The sequence below is a fragment of the Rhizophagus irregularis genome, chromosome 24, assembly GCF_026210795.1.
Source record: "Rhizophagus irregularis chromosome 24, complete sequence".
NCBI classification, from domain to species: domain Eukaryota; kingdom Fungi; phylum Glomeromycota; class Glomeromycetes; order Glomerales; family Glomeraceae; genus Rhizophagus; species Rhizophagus irregularis.
In genome coordinates, this window is record NC_089452.1 from 1380087 (window position 1) to 1403358 (window position 23272).

Sequence of the window (23272 nt, forward strand, 5' to 3'; positions counted from 1 at the left end):
AGTTACATGAGTGCGAGTCCAAGCTCTAATTTATAAACATATTCAAAAAAAAAAAAATAATAATTATTTTTTTATGCCACTCAATACATATGAAATATGAAAGAGAAATTTATAATAATATCGAAGGGAATTTTGGATTTACTTATTATGCATAATTTTAGTTATGTTTACTAGAACTTAATTTTTCTAGAATTTCTTCTAAAAGACTTTTTTTTTAATATATTATAATTTGATAAATATGTATGAAATAATGTGTAGATTGTACAGGTTACGGTACATTTCTTCAAAAGTCATTTCATCGAAAGGACGTTTTGACGAAAAATAGGGCTAACATTTTGCAGAATTATAAATAACCCAGGCCAGAGATTATTTTTTGGAGAAATGGCTTTCGGTGAAATGTCCCAATTAGGGATGGCAACGGTCACGGTCATTAACCGATTATGACTGGTCATGACTGTGACCGATATCGGTCGGTTAAGACTTCTGTCTGACTGTTTGACCGACCATTTGACCGACCATTTGACCGATGAATTTTTAATTGTTTTAATAGAAAATGTTGCGAAAACGTTTTTTATTAATAATTTAATAAAAAAAAATGTTTTTCGCAAACATTTTAATTATTTTAACAAAAAATGTTGCGAAAACGTTTTTTATTAGTAATTTAATTAAAAAAATGTTTTCGCAACGTTTTTTAATTATTTTAACAAAAAACATTGCGAAAATGTTATCGATCAAACGTTCAGTCAAATGGTCAGTCAGGTGGTCAGTCAAACGGTCAGCCATAGCGGTTGGTCAGAACGGTCGGTCAGTCAAAGGTTCTTGACTGGTTATGACCGACCGATGGCCGACCATGACCGACCATTGCCATCCCTAGTCCCGATACAATACATATATGGGTCAGGTTTGAGTTTGTGTATTTTGAACTAAAAAAATCATGAAAATCTTTCCTTTTTTAGATAATTTTTGATAATGCCAGTCAGAATTTTATTTCCTATGATTTGACACTGAAAAAATACATACAGCTCATAGTAAAAAATTTTTTTCATCACCTGACCCCTATATATATATTTCTGGGTCCTTCCGAACAATATACATTTTTTTAGGACCCCGGATATCTAATATAAAGGTCATAATGGACTTTTGGCCAAAAACACCCCTTTTTGCTGAAACTCAAAAAATCGTTTTTTGTAAATATCTCAGCATCCAGTAATTCAATTTTAATGAACTTTTTTTTATTTTGTAGCCCTCATTTAGCTCTACAATTTAAAAAAAAGTTCATCAAAATTGGACCACTGGATGCCGAGATATTTACAAAAAACGATTTTTTGAGCCCCTGAAAAATGGGCCAATCTGCCGAAAGTGTGACTTATGACCTGTTTTGGAGATATCCGGGGTCCTATTTTTTTTATTTGATTAAGAAATAAATTATACAAAAAGATAAAAAAAATAAATTCTTTTATAAATTGTTGAAATAAATGTATTGAATGATGAAATAGAAATTGGTTTTTTGCATTATTACATAAATTTAATCAGACCAGATTTTAAAATATTAAAACTTGGTATAAATTGAGATAAAAAAAAAGCAAAATATAAATATTCCTTACTTTCCAGTATATAGAATAAATATAAAATTATGAATACTATGAAATGTGAATAAATACTTACCTTAAGAATGTATGATTTTTTTCTTTGATATTTAACTAAGCATGTTTGTTTATTATTAGTTATTGTTAAAAAACTAGGTGCTAATATTATATATATTGTAATACAGTATTTAAATACTTAAATAAGATATAAAAATTTAAAAAATTAGAATTTTGAGTTTTATGTTGGATATGACCATAATAATATATTCAAATGATCTTTTTTATAGGGACTACAAAAATTGTCTATTTATTTAAGAAATATAAAAAATAAGTATTTAATAATTTCATAAAAATGTATGATATTATAATTTAGTAGCCAATAATTATAAATTATTTGTTGTATTTTCAGAAAACTAAGAATTTAAAAGCTATATAGAAATCTGAATCCATAATCATAAGTTCACTATTATTAAAATAATTTATCATAGCCTAAACCTCTCTATAATCCTACAATTAATTTTGCCAAACTTTTACTATAGTTTTATTATAGTTTTGGCAAAGTTTCAGCAGTTTCAGCATTTATAATAGGTTTTATCAAGTTTTGCAACTTTTAATAAGACTTTAATATAGTTTTGGCAAAGTTTTTTCTATTTCAGTATTTCACCAACTTTCCAAAATCACTTAGTTTCTCCATTTCTCCAGTAACCTTAAATTATCAATCTCAATTATAAAAGGGATCAAAGAAGTAATAATCTAAGTTGTTTCAGAAAGGCTAGAACTGTGCAACTTCAATATTTTAGGTATTCAGCAGTTGCTATTATAATTTATGAGAAATATTAATTATGTATCCACAGAAATAGTTATTTCTTTATATTTAGTCAATCATGTAATTATAGTTATAATCAATCAATATTACATTTAGTTTAGACTAGTTACCTTTCATTATGAGTTACTATTGTTAGTTATTAGAATTTCAGATAAATATTTAATTGATGGATAAATATTTAGCTGATAAAAAAAGTGGACATGTTAGAAATTGTTGGATAGCAGTCAATTTATAATGAGAGTAATATTTACTTTACAATATACAGTGGGGAGATTGATAATCAGTTATTATATAGAATATGAGTTATAATGATTCATAATTAATTATTACAATTATTACATCATAAAGAGACAGTTAGAAAAAATTTTTTTTATTACTTTTAGTTAGGATATTTTTATAGGATAGTAGGATAGTTTATTGGTTAATGTAACTTCAAAATGTATAAATACAATTTTTTTTTTGACATTTGTTCCTTACTGATCATTTTTTTCGTGTAAAACAAGTGGAGATAATATTTTTCTTTTAGGTGAGTAACCTTATAAGCGAAATATTATTCTATATACGCGAAAATAATATTTCTTTTACATGGAATGAGAAAGGCTTTTTTTTATTAAATCAATTGTAGAAGAGTTTAATAAATTATACAATAATTATTTACTATACATTAGTGCTTCGATCCGGATGAAATCCATCATCCGGATTTTATAACAATTTAATCCAGATGAAAACTGTTATTAAACGAAAATTCAAATAAAAAAAATTATTTTAAAAAATCCAGTCCTACCATTAAATGTGCTATGTCAAGCACTATCAAACATGCCTTAAATTGTTAAATTCTGATCATTGGTTTCGGAAATATTTTAAGTTATCCGAAAACTGACAATCCGGATAGATCCGACGAAATCTGATTCAAACCGCGGATTTCATCCGGATTTTTGATTTAATCCGGATCAATCTGGATCAATCCGTACACGGATCGAAGCACTACTATACATACGCCGCAGCAGTAGTATTTTACAAATCAAATTTCTGAGTAGATTATTTCACATGACATACTATACTTTTTTGGTTGACCTGACAGTCCTGACACCACTCCTTTTCATATTATTCCTGTATAATATGTCATGATATTCAGTTTTCTTAGTATTCAAAAAATTCTTTACAAATAGTAGTGTTTTACAGTTCATAGGTTTGCATACTGAACTTAGTTAGGTATGTAGATATATTATAAAATGAATTACTTGTAAGAGTATCTGGTAAAAACTATATTTCTTTGTCAAGTATTATAATATTAAAGCCTTTTAATTCAAATAATATTTAATAATTGATAAGTTACAAAAAGAAGATTTATTTAAATTACAAACTAAGAAATTTATAAAATATTTACTACTCTAGTCCTAGTGTTTAAATAATTCTAAGTAAAATAAAAAATATAATATAAATATCTAATACTATAAAAAAAGGAATTACTTAAATTACAAACTAAGAAATATTGTAAATATATTTTACTACTCTAGCCTTAGTGTTTAAATAAATCTGAAAAGAATAAAATAAAAGACAACTTCTGTTGAATACATCATGTCAAATATCATTTAATTAGTTAATTTCATCTGTTTTAATATACAAATAAAATTAATTTCACATAATTAATTTGTAAATTAATTTTTCTTTATATACTAAATATTACATACCTAATTGTTCATATCTTCGACTATACAATCATTCAAATCTTCAGTTATACCAGTAGATGAATAACTTTGTGAATCTCCACTTTCAAGAATTTCATTCAATTTTTCACTAGTAAAATTAAGCAAGCGACTTGTATAACATGCTTGTGGATGAGATTCAGTAGTAAGATTGTTACGCCCAATTTGTGCATTTATAAATTCCATTTTGTTATTTTCAAATTCTTCATTAATTCCACTACCAATTGGCTGAAAAATCCAATTTCCAATAATATATTTCACTTCTGATGCAGTTGGCCTTTTTAATGGATCTTCATTCCAACATTTTTTCATTAACTCCATATAACAATTTGGATTATTTTCAATAATTTTAGGACGTTCGCCTCTGCAAATACTTAAACTAAGTTGAAGGTCATGTGTTCTATCATTAAATGGTGGAACACCAGATGTAAATTCCCACATAATCATAGAAAAACTATATATATCACTAGCTGGAGTATAAGATTTGCCTCTCAAAACTTCAGGTGCCATAAATGGTATAACTCCATAAACTTCACCTTTTTTTAAAGATGATTTTACAGGTTGACATAATCCTAAATCACTAACAAAAACTAAATTATTATCAGCTTCGTTTTCTTCCTCCTCTTCATCATTTTTATTGCTGTGATTTAGAATATTGCCATCATGTAAATCACAGTGAATAAGATCTTGTTCATGTATTTCATAAAGCCCAGAAATAATTTTGTACAACATATTTAACTTTTGTTTCCAATTACATTTAATTACTTTAGTTAAATTTCCTCTTAAATTACCTTTATTTGCATAATCCATTACTACCATATAATTTAAAGTGTCTGAACTTTTTGTAAATCCATATAAATTAATAATATCATATGAATTTGAACAACTTTGATGACATTTCCACTATAAAAATAAAATAAAAAAATATGTAATTAGTACAAATAAATAAATTAAATTAAATCAAATTAATATTGGTTATCATACTTCATTTAAAAATTCATCTAAATTTTCGTTCAAATTATTGAGATGTTTAAGGACTACTTCTCTATTTTGATTTGTATATAACCAAATAGCTTTATATATAGTACTAAACCCTCCTTTATCAAGATATACAACATTTGTAAATTTATCATAGGGAATCCATTTTAATCTTCTTTCAGAAATAAATTTATCTAAAATTGTATTTCCACTTTTTCCAAATCTATAATATAAATAATTAAAAATTATTAATAAATTATCTTAAACTCTAAAATCAAAAAACAATTTAATACTTACTCTAAATTTTAATTAGAAATACAATAAATAAAAAATCTTAGTAATTATATAAATATATATAAAAGCTTATAATTTATAACTCACCAACTAAAGCATCCAATATTTTTTTAAAAAAATATTTAGTTATTAAAACTATAAGTCAATGCTACATAAATGTAATAATAAAAAAATAACTTACAAGAATCTAAAGTAAATTCCAATTTTTTAAATAAAGAATTCAATTAATTAAATATTACATAAATGTTATAATAAAATAGCTTACAAGAAACTAAAGTAAATAAAATTTCAAATAAAGAATTTAGTTAGTTAGTTCAAGTCATATATAAACGTTATAAATATGCAATAATAAAGTTAAATAAATAACTTACAATCTAAAATAAATCGCCAAAATAAAGAGTTTAGTTACTAGTTAGTTTAATTATATGCAAATATTATACTAATATATGACAATAAAATTAAATAAATAATTTACCACCTATATTTTAAACAATATTTTAGATAAAGAATTTAGTTAATTTAAATTATACGCAATTATTCAAATAGAATTAAAAAATGACTTACTTGCTATATTATGAATAATTTTTTAAATAAAGAATTTAGTTAGTTTATATTATATGCAAATATTACAATTATGTAATAATAAAATTAAAAATAACTTATAACTTACCATCTAAAAGAAATTACAAAATAATTTTTTTAATAAAGAATTTAGTTAGTTTAAATTATATACAATTATGCAATAATAAAATTAAAAATATCTTATAACTTACAAACTAAATGAAATTACAAAATATTTTTTTTAAATAAAGAATTTAGTTAATTTAAATTATATGCAGGTATTATACAATCATGCAATAATATAATTAAAAAATATCTTATAACTCACGAACTAAATGAAATTACAAAAGAATTTTTTAAATGAAGAATTTAGTTAATTTAAATTATATAACAAAAATTATATAATTATGTAATAATAGAAGAATTAAAAATAACTTACTTGCTATATTATGAAATAAGTTTTGGTTTTGATAAAGAATTCAGTTAGTTTAAATTATATGAAATATTATATGATTAGTACTTAATAATAGTAAATCAACAAATTCTTATAACTTACAACCTAAAAGAAATTAAAATAATTTTTTTATATGAAGAATTTAGTTAATTTGAATTATAAGCAAATATTGCAATTATGTAATAATAGAATTAAAAATAACTTGTAACTTACCAACTAATAAAAGAAATTACAAAATATTTTTTTAAATAAAATTTTAGTTAATTTGCAACTATCTAATAATAGAATTAAATTTAACTTATAACTTACTAACTAAAAAAAATTACAAAATAATTTAATTAGCATTATGTGCTATTACAACTACTATGAATAATAGAATAAAAAATAACTTATAACTTACTAACTAAAAAAATTAAAAATAATTTTTTTAATAAAGAATTTACTTAGTTTAAATTATATGCAAATATTATACAATTAGTATGCAGAATTAAAAATAACTTACATGCTATATTATGAATAAGTTTTGATAAAGATTAGTTAATTAGAATTATATACAAATATTATACAATTATGTAATAACAGAATTAAAAAATAACTTACATGCTACATTATGAAATAAGTTTTGGTTTTGATAAATAATTTAGTTAGTTTAAATTATATGCAAATACTATATGATTATTTGATAATAGTAAATCAAAAAATATTTATAACTTACTACCTAAAAGAAATTAAATAATTTTTTTATAAGAATTTAGTAAATTTTAATTATATGCAAATATTACAATTATGTAATAATAGAATGAATATAACTTATGACTTACCAACTAAAAGAAATTACAAATTAATTTTTTTAAATAAAAATTTAGTTAATTTGAATTATTATATGCTACTACAGTTATGTAATAATAGAATTAAATATATATAATTTATAACTTACCAACTATAAGAAATTACAAAATAATTTTTTTAATAAAGAATTTAGTTGTTTAAATTATATGCAAATATTATACAATTATGTAATAATAGAATGAATATAACTTATAACTTACCAACTAAAAGAAATTACAAAATAATTTTTTTAAATAAATTATTATATGCTATTACAGTTATGTAATAATAGAATTAAAAATAACTTACTTGCTATATTATAATAAGTTTTGATAAAGAATTTAGTTAGTTTAAATTACATGCAAATATTATACAATTAGAATTAAAAATAACTTACTTGCTATATTATAATAAGTTTTGATAAAGAATTTAGTTAGTTTAAATTATATGCAAATATTATATGATTATTTAATAATAGCAAATCAAAAAATACTTATTACTTACAACCTAAATGAAATTAAAATAATTTTATTTAGTTAATTTAAATTATATGCAAATATTATACAATTATGTAGTAATAGAATTAATAATAACTTACGTGCTATATTATGAATAAGTTTTGTTAAAGAATTTAATTAGTTTAAATTATATGCAAATATTATACAATTAGTACATAATAATAGAATTAAATATAACTTATAACTTACGAACTAAAAGTAATTACAAATAATTTTTTATAAAGAATTTAGTTAGTTTAAATTATATGAAATATTACACAATTATCATGTAATAATATAATTAAAAAATAACTTACGTGCTAAATTATGAAATAAGTTTTGATGAATAATTTAGTTAGTTTAAATTATATGCAAATATTATACAATTATGCAGTAATTAAATTAAAAATATCTTATAACTTACGAACTAGATGAAATTACAAAATAATTTTTTAAATAAAGAATTTAGTTAGTTTGAATTTTATGCAAATATTATACAATTATTAATAATATAATTAAAAATAACTTACATGCTATATTATGAAATAAGTTTTGATGAAGAATTTAGTTAGTTTAAATTTATGCAAATATTGTACAATTATGTAATAATAAAATTAAAAATAACAACTCACCATCTAAAAGAAATTACAAACCATTTTTTTAACAAAATTTCGGTTAGTTTAAATTATATACAAATATTATACAATTATGTAATAATAGAATTAAATATAACTTATAACTTACTAACTAAAAGAAAATACAAAATAATTTTTTAATAAAGAATTTAGTTAAATTATATGCAAATATGTAATAACAGAATCAAAAAATAACTTACTTGCTATATTATGAAATAGTTTTGATAAAGAATTTAGTTAATTTAAATTATATGCAAATATCATACAATTTTATAATAATAAAATTAAAAAATAACTTATAACTTACCCACTAAAAGAAATTACAAAATAATTTTTTTAATAAAGAATTTGATTAGTTTAAATTATTTCAAATATTATATGATTATTTAATAATAATAAATCAAAAAAATACTTATAACTTACCACCTAAAAGAAATTAAAATAATTTTATTTAGTTAGTTTAAATTATATACAATCATATAAAAATAGAATCAAAATAATACTTATAACTTACCACCTGCTATAAAAAATTATAGAATAATTTTTTTAAATAAAAAATTTAGTTAATTTAAATTATATGCAAATATTACAATTGTGTAATAATAGAATTAAATATAACTTATAACTTACCAACTAAAAGAAATTATAAAATAATTTTTTAAATAAAAAATTTAGTTAATTAATAAATTATATGCAAATATTATACAATTATGTAATAATAGAATTAAATAATATCTTATAACTTACCAACTAAAAGAAATAACAAAATAATTTTTTAATAAAGACTTAGTTAGTTTAAATTATATGCAAACATTATACAATTATGTAATAATTGAATCAAAAATAACTTACGTGCTATATTATAAAATAAATTTTAATAAAGAATTTAGTTAATTTAAATTATATGCAAATATTATACAATTATGTAATTAAAAAATAACTTACATGCTATATTATAAAATAAGTTTTGATAGAGAATTTTAGTTTAAATTATATGCAAATATAATATGATTATTTAATAATAATAAATCAAAAAATACTAATAACTTACAACCTAAAAGAAATTAAAATAATTTTATTTAGTCAGTTTAAATTATGTACAATTATGTAATGGAATTAAAAAATATCTTATAACTTACGAACTAAATGAAATAATAAATATAAATAAAGAATTTAGTTAGTTTAAATTATATATGATTATTTAATAATAGTAAATCAAAAATACTTATAACTTACAACCTAAAAGAGAATAAAATAATTTTTTTAAATAAAGGATTTAGTTAATTTGAATTATATGTAAATATTACAATTATGAAATGATAGAATTAAAAATAACTTATAACTTGCCGACTAAAGAAATTACAAAATAATTTTATTTAGTTAGTTTAAATTATGTACAATTATGCAATAGTAGAATTAAAAAATATTTTGTACTTACAAACTAAATGAAATTACAAAATAATTTTTTAAACAAATAAAGTATTTAGTTAGTTTAAATTATTTGCAAATATTATACAATTATGTACTAATAATATAATTAAAAAATAACTTACATGCTATATTATGAAATTAGTTTTGATAAAGAATTTAGTTAGTTTAAATTATATGCAAAATAATATACAATTATGTAATAATATAATTAAAAAATAACTTGCATGCTATATTATGAAACAATTTTTAAATAAAGAATTTAGTTAGTTTAAATTACATGCAAATATTGTACAACTATGTAATAATAGAATTAAAAAAATAATTTACATGCTATAACATAAAATAATTTTTTAAATAAAGAATTTAGTTAGTTTAAATTATATGCAAACATTACAACTAAGTAATAATAGAATTAAAAATAATTTATAACTTACCAACTAAAAGAAATTAAAATAATTTTAATTTGTTAGTTTAAATTATACACAATTATGTAGTAATAGAATTATAAATAACTCATAACTTACCAACTAAAAGAAATTACAAAATAATTTTATTTAGTTAGTTTAAATTATATATAATTATGTAATAATATAAATAAAAAATAATATAACTTACAATCTAAAGTATGAATTTAGTTAGTTGGATTATATGTAAATATTACAAATTACAATTATGCAATAATAGAATTAAAAAAGACTTATAACTTACCAACTAAAAGAAATTACAAAATAATTTTTTTAAATAAACAATTTAGTAAATTCGAATTATAGCAAATATAACAATTATATAATAATAGAATTAAAAATAACTTATAACTTACCAACTAAAGGAAATTACAAAATAATTTTATTTAGTTAGTTTAAATTATATATAATTATGTAATAGTAGAATTGATAAATATCTTATAACTTACGAACTAAATGAAATTACAAAAAATTTTTTTAAATAAATAAAGAATTTAGTTTAAATTATATGTAAATATTACAATTGTGTAAATAATAAAATTAAAAAATAACATAACTTACCATCTAAAAGAAATTACAAAAAAAATTTTTTTAAAAAAGAATTTAGTTAGTTTAAATTATATACAATATGTAATAATAGAATTAAAAAGTATCTTATAACTTACGAACTTAATGAAATTATAAAAGAATTTTTTAAATAAATAAAGAATTTAGTTAGTTTAAATTATGCGCAAATATTATACAATTATGTACTAATAGTAGAATCAAAAAATAACTTACTTGCTATTATGAAATAATTTTAAATAAAGAATTTAGTCAATCTAAATTATATGCAAATATTATACAATTATGTAATAATAATAGAATTAAAAATAACTTACTTGCTATTTTATGGAATAATTTTTTAAATAAAGAATTAGTTAGTTTAATTATATGCAAATATTACAATTATGTTTTAATAAAATAAAAATAACTGATAACTTACCATCTAAAAAAGTACAAAATAATTAAAATTATTTATTTTAATAAAGTATTTAGTTAGTTTAAACTATATACTAATTATTATATAATTATGTAATAATAGAATTAAAAAATATCTTATAACTTACGAACTAAATGAAATTGTAAAATAATTTTTTAAATAAAGAATTTAGTTAGTTTAAATCATATGCAAATATTATAAAATTATGCAATAGTAGAATTAAAAAATATCTTATAACTTACGAACTAAATGAAATTACAAAATAATTTTTTAAAAAAGTATTTAGTTAATTTAAATTATATGTACAATTATGTAATAATAGAATTAAAAAATATCTTATATCTTACGAACTAAATAAAATTACAAAATAATTTTTTAAATAAAGAATTTAGTTAGTTTAAATTATATACAATTATTTAATAATATAATTAAAATAACTTACTTGCTATATTATGAAATAAGTTTTGATGAAGAATTTAATTAGTTTAAATTATATGCACAATTATGTAATAATAGAATTAAAAAAAATATCTTATAACTTACGAACTAAATGAAATCACAAAATAATTTTTTAAATAAAGAATTTAGTTAGTTTAAATTATATGCAAATATTACACAATTATGTAATAGTATAATTAAAAAATAACTTACATGCTATATTATGAAATAAGTTTTGATGAAAAATTTAGTTAGTTTAAATTATATACAAATATTATACAATTACTATGTAATAATAGAATTAAAAAATAACTTACATGCTATATTATGAAATAATTTTTTAAGTAAAAAATTTAGTTAGTTTTAATTATATACAAATATTATACAATTATGCAACAATAGAATTAAAAAATAACTTATAATAACTTACGCTCTATATTACAAAATTATTTTTTAAATAAAGAATTTAGTCAGTTTAAGTTATATGCAAATATTATACAATTATGTAATAATGGAATGGAGAATTAAAAAATAACTTACTTAGTATATTATGATATAAGTCTTGTTAAAGAATTTAGTTAGCTTAAATTATATGCAAATATTGTACGATTATGTAATAATAGAATCAAAATAATACTTATAACTTACAACCTAAAAGAAATTATAAAATAATTTTTTTGAATAAAGTATTTAGTTAATTTGTATTATATGCAAATATTATATAATTATGTAATAATAAAATCTAACTTACTTGCTGCTATATTATGAAATAATTTTTTAAATAAAGAATTTAGTTTAAATTATGCAAATATTATACAATTATGTAATAATATAATTAAAAAATATCTTATAACTTACGAACTAAACAAAAATAGAAAATTATTTTTAAATAAAGAATCTAGTGGTTTAAATTATATGCAATTATTATACAATTATGTAATAATATATTTAAAAAATAACTTACTTGCTATATTGTGAAATAATTTTTTAAATAAAGAATTTAGGTTTAAATTACAATTATATAACAATAGAATTAAAAAATAACTTGTAACTTACCAACTAAAAGAAATTGTAAAATAATTTTTTAATAAAGAATTTAAATATATGTAAATATTATATAAATATGTAGTAATGGCATTAAATAAATAACTTATAACGTACGTTCTAAAATAAATTACCAAATGATTTAAATAAAGAAATTAATTAGTTCAAATGTATGTAAATATTATGTATATAAATGATAGAATTAATAAATAACTTACTCCCTATATTAAATAATTTTTCAAATAAAGAATTTAGTTAGTTTATATTATATGTAAATATTATATAAACAATAATAGAGTTAAATAAATAACTTACAATCTAAAATAAATTAACAAATAATTTTTTGATAACAAAATGAATGATAATTAATAACTAATACTTCAAGTGATTAAAAGTTATTCAAAATTCTCTAAAATTTTAATAAAAAAATATAACTACCTAAATCTTGTTTATCATGACCACCGTCAGTGCTTTTAATTCTTTTTGAGATAACTTTGTGAATCGAAGGATCTTTTTTTGAAAATTAATAAAATTATTTATTTCAAAATTTTTCCGATTAATCATGAAAATATTAAATATAAATGTTTATCACAGTATGTTTTAATATATTATATTTATCTTTAGTATTCTTGATTTTACTTGAAACTAGTTTTACTATATTCTAATTTGTTTGCTATGTGCTTTTTACCTTTGTCATTACTTTCAGCCATTTTAGAGTTTGAATCTGTTATCCGTATTTTACGGATATCCAAACGGACATACCAGATTTATATTCGTTCAATCCGGATATCCGGATATAAATTTATCCCGATTAATATCCGGATATCTGGATATTATAGTCCTATTTTACATCTATCGCCAAAAAAGGAAATGATCGTTTTCGCGAATGATAATTCTGGCCGGAATTATAAATTGGCCCGAATTGACACTTCGGATAACCTGGATATCCATCGGATAAGGGTATTATCAGGATTGAACGGATAACTTCAAAATTGGATATCCGGATTAATGGGTCTATAAGCCATTTTTCTATATATAATATTATCAAAACTCTCCTTAAAAAGATTTTTTTTCTTTATTAATATGGCAAGCCGAGTTGGACTAAACTATCAGCCATTGGGCAGGTGAAAATCAAGCATGGATTGACAAAATGTTACACCGTGCCTTACATTTTACCTGTTCATGCTTGATGCTTGATGTTTATCTATCATGTGCTTGATGTTCATCTGTACGCGGTCTGTACGTGCTTATCTATATGTGCTTGAAGGTTTGCTTGATGGTTTTATCCGACTATGCTTGACATTTTTATCCGTCCATGCTTGATGTTTTTATCCATCTGTGCTTGATATTTTTGTCCAACTGTGCTTGACGTTTTTGTCCAACTGTGTTTGATTTAATCCAACTATAATCGATAATTTTCATTTTATCTTTGTCAAAAATTAGTTTCTTTGTCAGCACAGGGATGATATTTTGTCAATCACATGTTTTTTAAGTTTAGCGTAGTTTTAAAAATTTTTTTTTTAAATTTTACACGAATTTTTTTTTTTATTGGCTTTTTTTTATAAAACAATTTTTGTAGAGAATTTTTATTTTTAATATAGGTAAAGGCTTTTTTGATAGAATTTCTTTGAGAATTTTTTTTAATAAAAAGATTTTTTTTGGTAAAAAATTTCGTTAGAGAATTTTTTTGATAGAAATTTCATTGGAAAATTTATTTTAATAAGGTTTTTTTTGACATATACCTAATTTGTTGGAACTATTTTTTTTAACAGGAGAGATTTTTTTTTTGATTTTTTTTTTTGATAAAGATTTTTTTTTTTAATAGGAGAGAGTTTTCCTTGATAAAGAATTTCTTTGGGAATTTTTTTTAATAGGTGAAATTATTTTTTGACGGAGAATTTTATTAGAGATTTTTTTTTTAATAGGGAGATTGTTTTTGATAGAGAATTTCATTAAAGAATTTTTCTTTAATAGAATTTATGTTCCCAGAATTATTAATTTCTTTAAGAACAACCGCTATTTCACCATAACGATTATACTTTTGTTCTTCTTCGTTCAATCGATTATTGGACCATCAAACCATGTAGCCTTGTAAATTTTGTTGAATCTTCCTTCAGCAATAAATTCTACATCTTCAAATCTATCATAAGGAACAAATTCCATTCCCTCCCCTTTTTTACAGTAATTAGTTAACGTGAACTTTATACAATCATATTAATGGCGGAATCTATAGCATTATTAACAAATCTGATCAATTTATTGAAAACTTTTCTTTTATCCATTACATTTCTACATACGAAGAGACACGCATATGAATCTCCTACCACTCCGTAGACCTAATATATAAAGTGTCAAATCTAGGTGTATGGCACAATAATATACACCGATAATTAAACAGTGCATAATATTATTACTGAATTTGTGCTTTCACATTTTTGCTCTTGGTACCATACAATAAATCATTAACATCCTTTTCATTTTTGTTCTTTGATACGTTAACATGTGTATTTTTAATTACATAATTATTAATGATGTTAAAAATATAACTTTCTAGAATTTTTTTTCTAATGTTCAAATTTTATTAAACACCCTTTATCCCTTTTTTTGTATCATTTGATTACATAATCCTTAAAAGTGCTCAGATCATAGATCTTTATGTGTGAATTGAAATTTTTTTCGGGGAAGTACATTTCATATAAATAAGTGGCACACTAACACTATAGACGTCGTATTATGTGAATTTGTATAATATGAAACAAACTTAAGCGAACTGTGGTATATTAATTCTTAATATTTATCAAATCAATGTATTTTCTATTTTGAACTTCGAAAAGAACATACTATAAATGAATATTGAATTTTTCTTCAATTTACCAAAACCTTTGATTTATAATTTTCTAATCTGTCAATGTATACGAAATTTACAAGTCTAAATAAGTTTTTTTTTTTCATATTTTATTAGTAATTTTAAATGAAAAATCGATAGTATAAATAATATTTAATTGGGCAATCACTTCATACATGAATTATAAATTCTTTAATTATATTGGCAAAAATTAAAAAAAAAAAATCTAATGTAAAATACTTTTTTCAAATCTTTCAAATTTGTTGTAATATCATTTTGCAAAAATCTTTGTGCTCGTAGAAAATGACTCATTCATTGAAATGTTGACAGATCGGCATCAGAAAATCAATTTACGTCATCCTTTTTTTCAATGTAATCACTACAAATTTTTTTACATAAAAAAAAAATTCTATTATTTAATAAAAGTTTTTAAACACAATCTTGTAACAATGCAACTACAAAACATTTATTTTCCGTTGTCATATGACAATTTTGTTTGAGTAAATATTTCCATTATTTATATTATTAAAAGAAAATTTTATTGATTAACGCTGATATTTCTCATACTTTTTTAAATTTTAATAATTATGAGGCGCAGTTTTATATTTAGGTTAAGTGTATAAATTTTATTTTTATTCTATCAACTGCGGTCCGGAAAGACGTTAAACTATCAAACCTAGACATAAGAAATCGTAAGTATTTATTAAACGAGGCACAGAGATTATTGGGGCTTAAGAAAGATCAACAATGAGTATAACTGGACATAGTTTCTCTAATTAGATGTTCCATTTTCAGACTTTCATCATCTAATAAATTTTCATAAGATAATAATATATCTGGAAAGTAGATAGATTTATGATTTATTATGTATAGGGGTCAAATTCGTATGAACGCAGTAGAATCCTTTCGGATTCTCAGATATAAATTTAATAGAATTATTCTTATTTTATACTTTTATTATATTTTATTATTAAATAGATCAACGTCTCAATGTGGTATATCACGAGATTGAGCGTTACAACACACTATTTATTATTGTTTATTATCGTTCATTATCATTATCATTTATTATCATTTGTTAGTTTTTTGTTATACACCGTTGATTATACGTATACATAATATCACTAATTATTTTTATATACACACTACCCTCAATTTATCACATCACTTATTATCGTTCATGATCATTTATTCGTATACACTTTTACCTTATCACCTGTCAGTGTCATACATCGTTATATTACCCTGCCATTTATTAACCGATCCTTATATTTCTTTCTGTTACTACCTACCGAACGTCAGAAACCGGTGGTAACATTTACAATTCGTGCAATTAGTTGATCGAAATACTATTATTCGGTTCGCATTGAAATTGATAAATCAAGTAATTAAAAAATAAAATTAACGAATTGAATTTTCTCCTAAAATTTATTATATTACAAATTCCTTTAACAGATTTAAGCAAAAATCGTTGTGCGCCCATATAAAGAATTTTTTTTTTCATTACCATTGCCTTTTTTTAATTCAACTAATAATCGTGTTAACAATTTTAGTTGTATCAAATTCTATAACTAAAGTTTTCGTAAATTGTTTGGGAGTCGGTTAATTTCTATTATAAGAAGATGTTGAGCTGTGGCGTGTTCCTTTATGGGACTTTAACCGATAAGTTAAAAATTTTTTTCAAATTTTGTTACAAAAATTTTTTTTATTTCTTCTAACGGTAAATCAATTGGAACATAATATACAAAATTGGAACGTCTACAACCTTGTAATGCGCCCTCATGAGAATTATCAAATGTGCAGCTTCAATCGGGAAAAATTTAGGTTTTGACCATTACGAAGCTGAAACTTTATGTGATCAAATACAGAAATATATTAATGAGCAAGAGCCATTTGACCTAGATATCGGTTTTGCTAAAGATAATCCCGTGAGTTGGTGGAAATATATTAATACCGAACCAGAACCAGATGTCCTGCCAAGAATTGCAAGTTATCTATTTGCAATATGTCCTAACTCAGCAACTTGCGAACGTGGATTAAAAAAGGTCGATCCGTTTCATCTTTTTTTCGGAATTAATAACCTTATATCGCGAATTTATCGAATTATTTACATTTCCGTGAATGGATCCGTGAAAGTCTCTTATGGAGTTTTTACAGAAATAACGGATAAAATTTTTTTATTGGGCAAGTTATATTTTCCCCTTCGCTATTCAAAATAAAATTGTATTTTTAGTGAACCCCCTACTACATTGACGTATGAGATTCTAGTCACCTCGCTAAAGAAACCTACTTTAATAAAGGATACATATGAAAATGTATCTATTTTTGTTCCTGCATAATCTATATGATGATTGAAACTCCATTCTAATAATCGCACAATAGAGTTTAAGGAGGTTCCCTTAATTGGTGTAATAATATAAAAATAGGTTCACCAATTTTGACATTTGGTGCCTGAAATTTGTCAGATGTATTTTGATTGGTAATATTGGTATCGTTGTGATTTGCAAGTTGATTAATTGGTCAGTATGGAATTACCTATACTACTAAATATATCGTATAGATAAATAAAATATTATTGACCCATCTTATGGTTAAAAATAACAATTCATATGACAATAAACCCAAATTATTATTATTGGTGGAATAATTGTAATTTTTTTGTCCTACACTGTAAATAACCTCCGCTCTGCTTCGGATGAATAAAGTTAAAGTTGAAATCAAGCTTTATTAACAATAAAAATTTTTTTGATCGTCCATTATTAAATTAATAGTAATACACCAATCATCATTTTTACGTTAGATTACATATTACTAAAGATGATTACCGGTCCTGACCGGTTTTAATCCAATCAGACAATTCAGAACTATTTAGCTAACTTGGCCTTCGAAATAGTACAAAGGCACTTTATGCATCACAAAGTGCAGATCAGATCATCTATAAAAACCGATGGTCAATCATTATGTACTACCCATAAAAGTCGCATTCCCGACGCCGAATAATACCGTAATTATAAAATTAATTATCGGAAATATCTGATTATAGTAAAATCGAATTAATCAAATATTGTTATTGGATATATCCAACGTAAACAATTTAGACCTTTTATGTGCATCTTATTATTGATTGTATAAAGTTTGCGTATCACTAGTCGTGATTTTTTGATCGGTTACACTAAAAATTTTTGTCCAATAAATTTTAACCGTAGAATGATCAACTAACCTATTAACGTGATTAACGTGATTAACCAAAAACGTAACTCATTTTGATCAAGGCTAATAGTTATAGTTTATCCCGATCAATCAATCACCTTCTTCGAACTTTAATCGCAAATTTTGGTTGGTTTTTAGTTTTTGTGATCAAAATGGCAATCGACCAATTGAAGTAGCCAATTATGACAATAGAAAAACTTCTCAATGATCGTTAGATCACTCAATTCGACAATATAAATATCCTCAGATTTTTATCGAATTTCCAACTTCATTCTCAAAAAGAATAGAAAAATAAATACATTAATCTATATAAACTTTCAAAAACAACTTTCAAAAACTCATACCATAAACACTTCCTTCTTCTTTAAGACATCATGAAATTAAATTTTATTCTCGCAATTCTCTTGTCACTTGTCGTTATTTCCCTAGCAGCTCCTACAAAAACTATTGAAGAAAGAGATTATATTTCTTCGAGAACCGTTGAAAAAAGAGATGAAAAACCTATTTGCCCTACGGTCACTCCACCGGGTGAACCAAGTTGTGGTATTGGACATTAACACTACAAAAGGTAAATTATATTAACAATTTCTTATTATTTGTTTCTGTTTTTGAATTTCAGAAAGTAACCCGTATTTTACATTTTTTTCAGTGTTGCTTGATCTCATAGATTTTTAATTTTTGTTTGTTTATAAAATTTTTGTTCGTTTATAAGGATTTTGTCTGTTTATAAAAATTTTATTTGTTTATTTTTTTATAAGATTTTTGTTTGTTTAAAATCACATGTGTAATACAAGGTCTGTTCAATGTTAAAAATTTTTTTATTGCTTCTTTTATTAAAATAGAGAAAAAAAATCCTCGATTCCTTATGTAACTTCATATAGTCTAAAAAAAAAACGCGCAAAATATTTATTTACAAATAAAAATTTCTTTTAACTATTATAAAAAAGATCTTAAAAACAGAAGAATGAAAATGTAAAAATGTGAAAGCATCAAAACATAAATCTTTTTATACAACTATAATATTTTATAATATTTAGTATAAATTTGTCCCGCGCAAAAATGTATGGTGCGTTATATAATGTGGTAAACTAGTATTATGCTGTATGTTATGTAGGGGAATTCGTCCTCATAGTTAATTTTTTTATATTGAAACTAAATAATTATATAAATAGCATTTTTTTAATTTTTTGATGAAAATAAATTTTTAGGTTTATATTATTTATTTATTTTATAAAAGTTCTAAATATCTTTGTTTTTTCATATTAAAAAAAAAAATGTTTAATGTAAAAAAATATGCAAGTTTAATATTTACAAATTAAGTGTATAAAAAGTATTTTTATAAACATTTTGCTTTAATAAATTTGGTAGATGAATGAGTATATAAGGATCCTGAAATATACGTGTAGAGGTCAGGTGATTTCGGGAAATTTTACAATTAGCTGTTAGGGCCGAAATTATGCTAATGCCAGTCAAGTTACTAAAATAGGTAATACTTTTGACTGGAATTATCTAAAATTGTCTAAAAAAAATGGAAAGATCTATACGGCTTTAACTTTGGATTTTTCTAGTAATTATTTCTTGAAAAATGTGATAATTACGTTTAATAATATAAATTTCTTCTGTTTCTCAGATACATATAATAAATAATTATTTTATTCTGTTATGCTCATAAATGCAATAAATATAATATTAAAAAAAAAAATTCTCATAAATTTTTTGGACAATATATTTAAAAGAAGAATTTTTCTAACTGGTGATGATCACCGGTGACTGAAATTATGACGATCGACCAGTATTAAAAAAATATAGTGCCGGTAAAAATTGATAATTCTGGCCAACGGTGATGATCACTCCCGGTGATTTGAAGTAAAAATCTTAAAAGAAATAATTCATATATAAAGAGTTAAATATTAAATATATATTTGTTAAAAAAATAAATTAATAAAACAACATTTAAAAGCATCACTATCATTAAAGTTACAATATTAAAATTTCTTAATTACAATCATGAGAATTTCTACAATGCAACGTTTTCAACACTTCCAATGATATCCAGTTTTGTTATTTCAATATTTTGAATAAAGTTCTCAGAGCACTCTAAATAAAGTATCCAATAACATAACAATAAAATAAGATAGGATTTTATAAATGTATAATTCTTCTAATAATTTACATTTAGCTAAAAGTAATTCAATATTATCAAGATATTAATCGTTTAAAGCAATACTAATATATTTAAGTCAGAATTGAACAAAATGGCCATGATATATTATGGCGCATGGAATTTGCCAAAACTTTTTAAATACTTCAGTAGTTTTCTTAATGATTTCTATAGTAATGAAACATGATAAATGAGATACTGTATACTATTAAGGACTCAATTCTGATTGCTATTTGCCGTCACGTAATTCTAATTTTGTATATTAATTAAAAAAAAAATTTTGAAAAAAAGTTTTATTGATGAGTAAGTAAGATTTTGAGCATGTTCTTGTTCATGTTAACGTAAACAATTATAACGCAAATTAATGCATCGGAATAAATAAATAATAATCAACGGAATCTCTAATTTTTAAAACATGGTGCTTTTAATATAAATATTGTAGGTATTTAATTTTATTTTGGACAATAATTTTTTTTCGTTTTTATAGTTTTTTGAACTCTCAATCAATCAACTTAAAAGTTTCTGGCACAATATTATTAAGAGGTACTATTAAAATTATTTATTATTTAATTTAAAATTTAAAGACATTAATAATAAAACATTAATTGTCTTATGTTTGATAAACTATTCATATTAAGGTGCTATTGACAAATATTTTAAATCAATTAAATTATTTTATAAAATATTTGCATTCCAAACAAACTCATTTGAGATAAATTTTAATGTAACAAATTCCAAAGCCTTAAACAATTTTTTTTTATAGTATAGACGTAATCATATCAAAACGTATAATAGAAAATTTACAAATACGATCACGTGATGACGATGACATTATTGATTTAATACCGCCTGGACTTACCTCAAAAGGAATGATTTACGGATATACCGTGTAAACAGTGCAACATAATAAAATAATATAAATAATTAATTGTTGTTTTGTGGGAAAAATGAAAAATAAAAATTTTTTCTTTCTTAGAAAAATGTCCAATTTGAATAGGGATGTTCTTTATATGATATTCGAACAACTGCAAAATGATAAAAATACTCTTTATTCATGCCTTTTGGTTAATAAAACTTGGTGTGAAATAATTATTCCAATTTTATGGAGAAATCCTTGGGAATCCTTAAAAAAGGAGAACGAAGTGTTATTATTAAGTGTAATAATTTCACATTTATCAAATGTATCAAAAAATGAAATAGGAAAATATAAGTTATTGATAAATTTTTATAAAAAACCTTCATTTAATTATATTAGATTTTGTAGATATTTAAATTTAAATGATATACAGAGAATAATTAATAACTTGTATAAAGAATTTTCATTAATAGTTCTAGATGAAGTATTAAGTCTTTTTATTAATGATAATATGAAATTTACTCACCTTTTTGTACACCAAAAATTTGATAAAATAAATCCTATTTGTGGAGCTGAAAGTTGTTTTTCAGGAATTGAATACCTTAGTTGTAGTACCAATATAAATGATACCATTTTAACTGAATTAATTAAAACATGTAAGTCAATTAAAGAATTAGAACTTATTATTAGGGCAAGAAAAAATAATTATGGAATTGTTAAATTGATCGAAGCTCAAAAGAAATTATTTAATGTTAACTTAGTTTCTTTTAGCAAATATGATCTATTTTGTGATATTCTTGAAAATTTGTTGATTACCATGCAAATACCTTACAATATCTTAAGATATTATGGGAGAAAATTTTGATTTGATTTAATAAGTTTAGTTTATGTTATTATATATTTATTATTTCATTTTTTTTATTATTTGTGTTTTATATAATAAGCAAAATTATGTGCTTTCTCAGGACTACAAAAAATGTTATAATTTCTGTATTAAATCTGAACATTTTAATAAATATTAATATTTTGTATAAAATAAATTTCATTGTGAAATTTTTATCATTTAATTTTAATTTTACCATGATTATAAGTATCAAAAAATTTATTGGTAATATGCATTACAATTTATAATATTAATTCTTTTATAAATTTTTTTCTTTCAAGGTATAATCGGCTCACCTTATAGTGCGTGAAACAACTATCATTTGTTGTATTTTTTTTATAACGAAAGAATTTGATGAATTTAAATAGTAAGTTTTATAATTACGAGAATTAGTGCTTCCAGCTGAATAATTTTTATTTTTCTGGATGTCTGGATAAAAAGTTTTTACAGACGAAATATTCAAATAATAATTATCCGGTTTGACCGGTCATCCTGGATAAAAGAAAATTTAAAAAAATATCATTCTAGTGCTTCCTAAAAAATCAGAGAATACTACTCTTAAAGTTAAAGAGCAAAATTCCGGTTCATTTTTA

At 21.9% G+C, this 23272-nt stretch overlaps 1 protein-coding gene across 1 annotated transcript; it reads left to right on the top strand.

The window, feature by feature from the left end:
- Positions 1-21920: 21920 nt before the first annotated feature.
- OCT59_016015 (uncharacterized protein) lies at positions 21921-22661 on the top strand (the record flags this gene model as incomplete). Its single annotated transcript, XM_066132198.1, has 1 exon — positions 21921-22661. The coding sequence occupies one exon, from the start codon at positions 21921-21923 to the stop codon at positions 22659-22661; it is 741 nt and encodes a 246-aa protein (XP_066003210.1).
- Between the last annotated feature and the right edge of the window lie 611 nt (positions 22662-23272).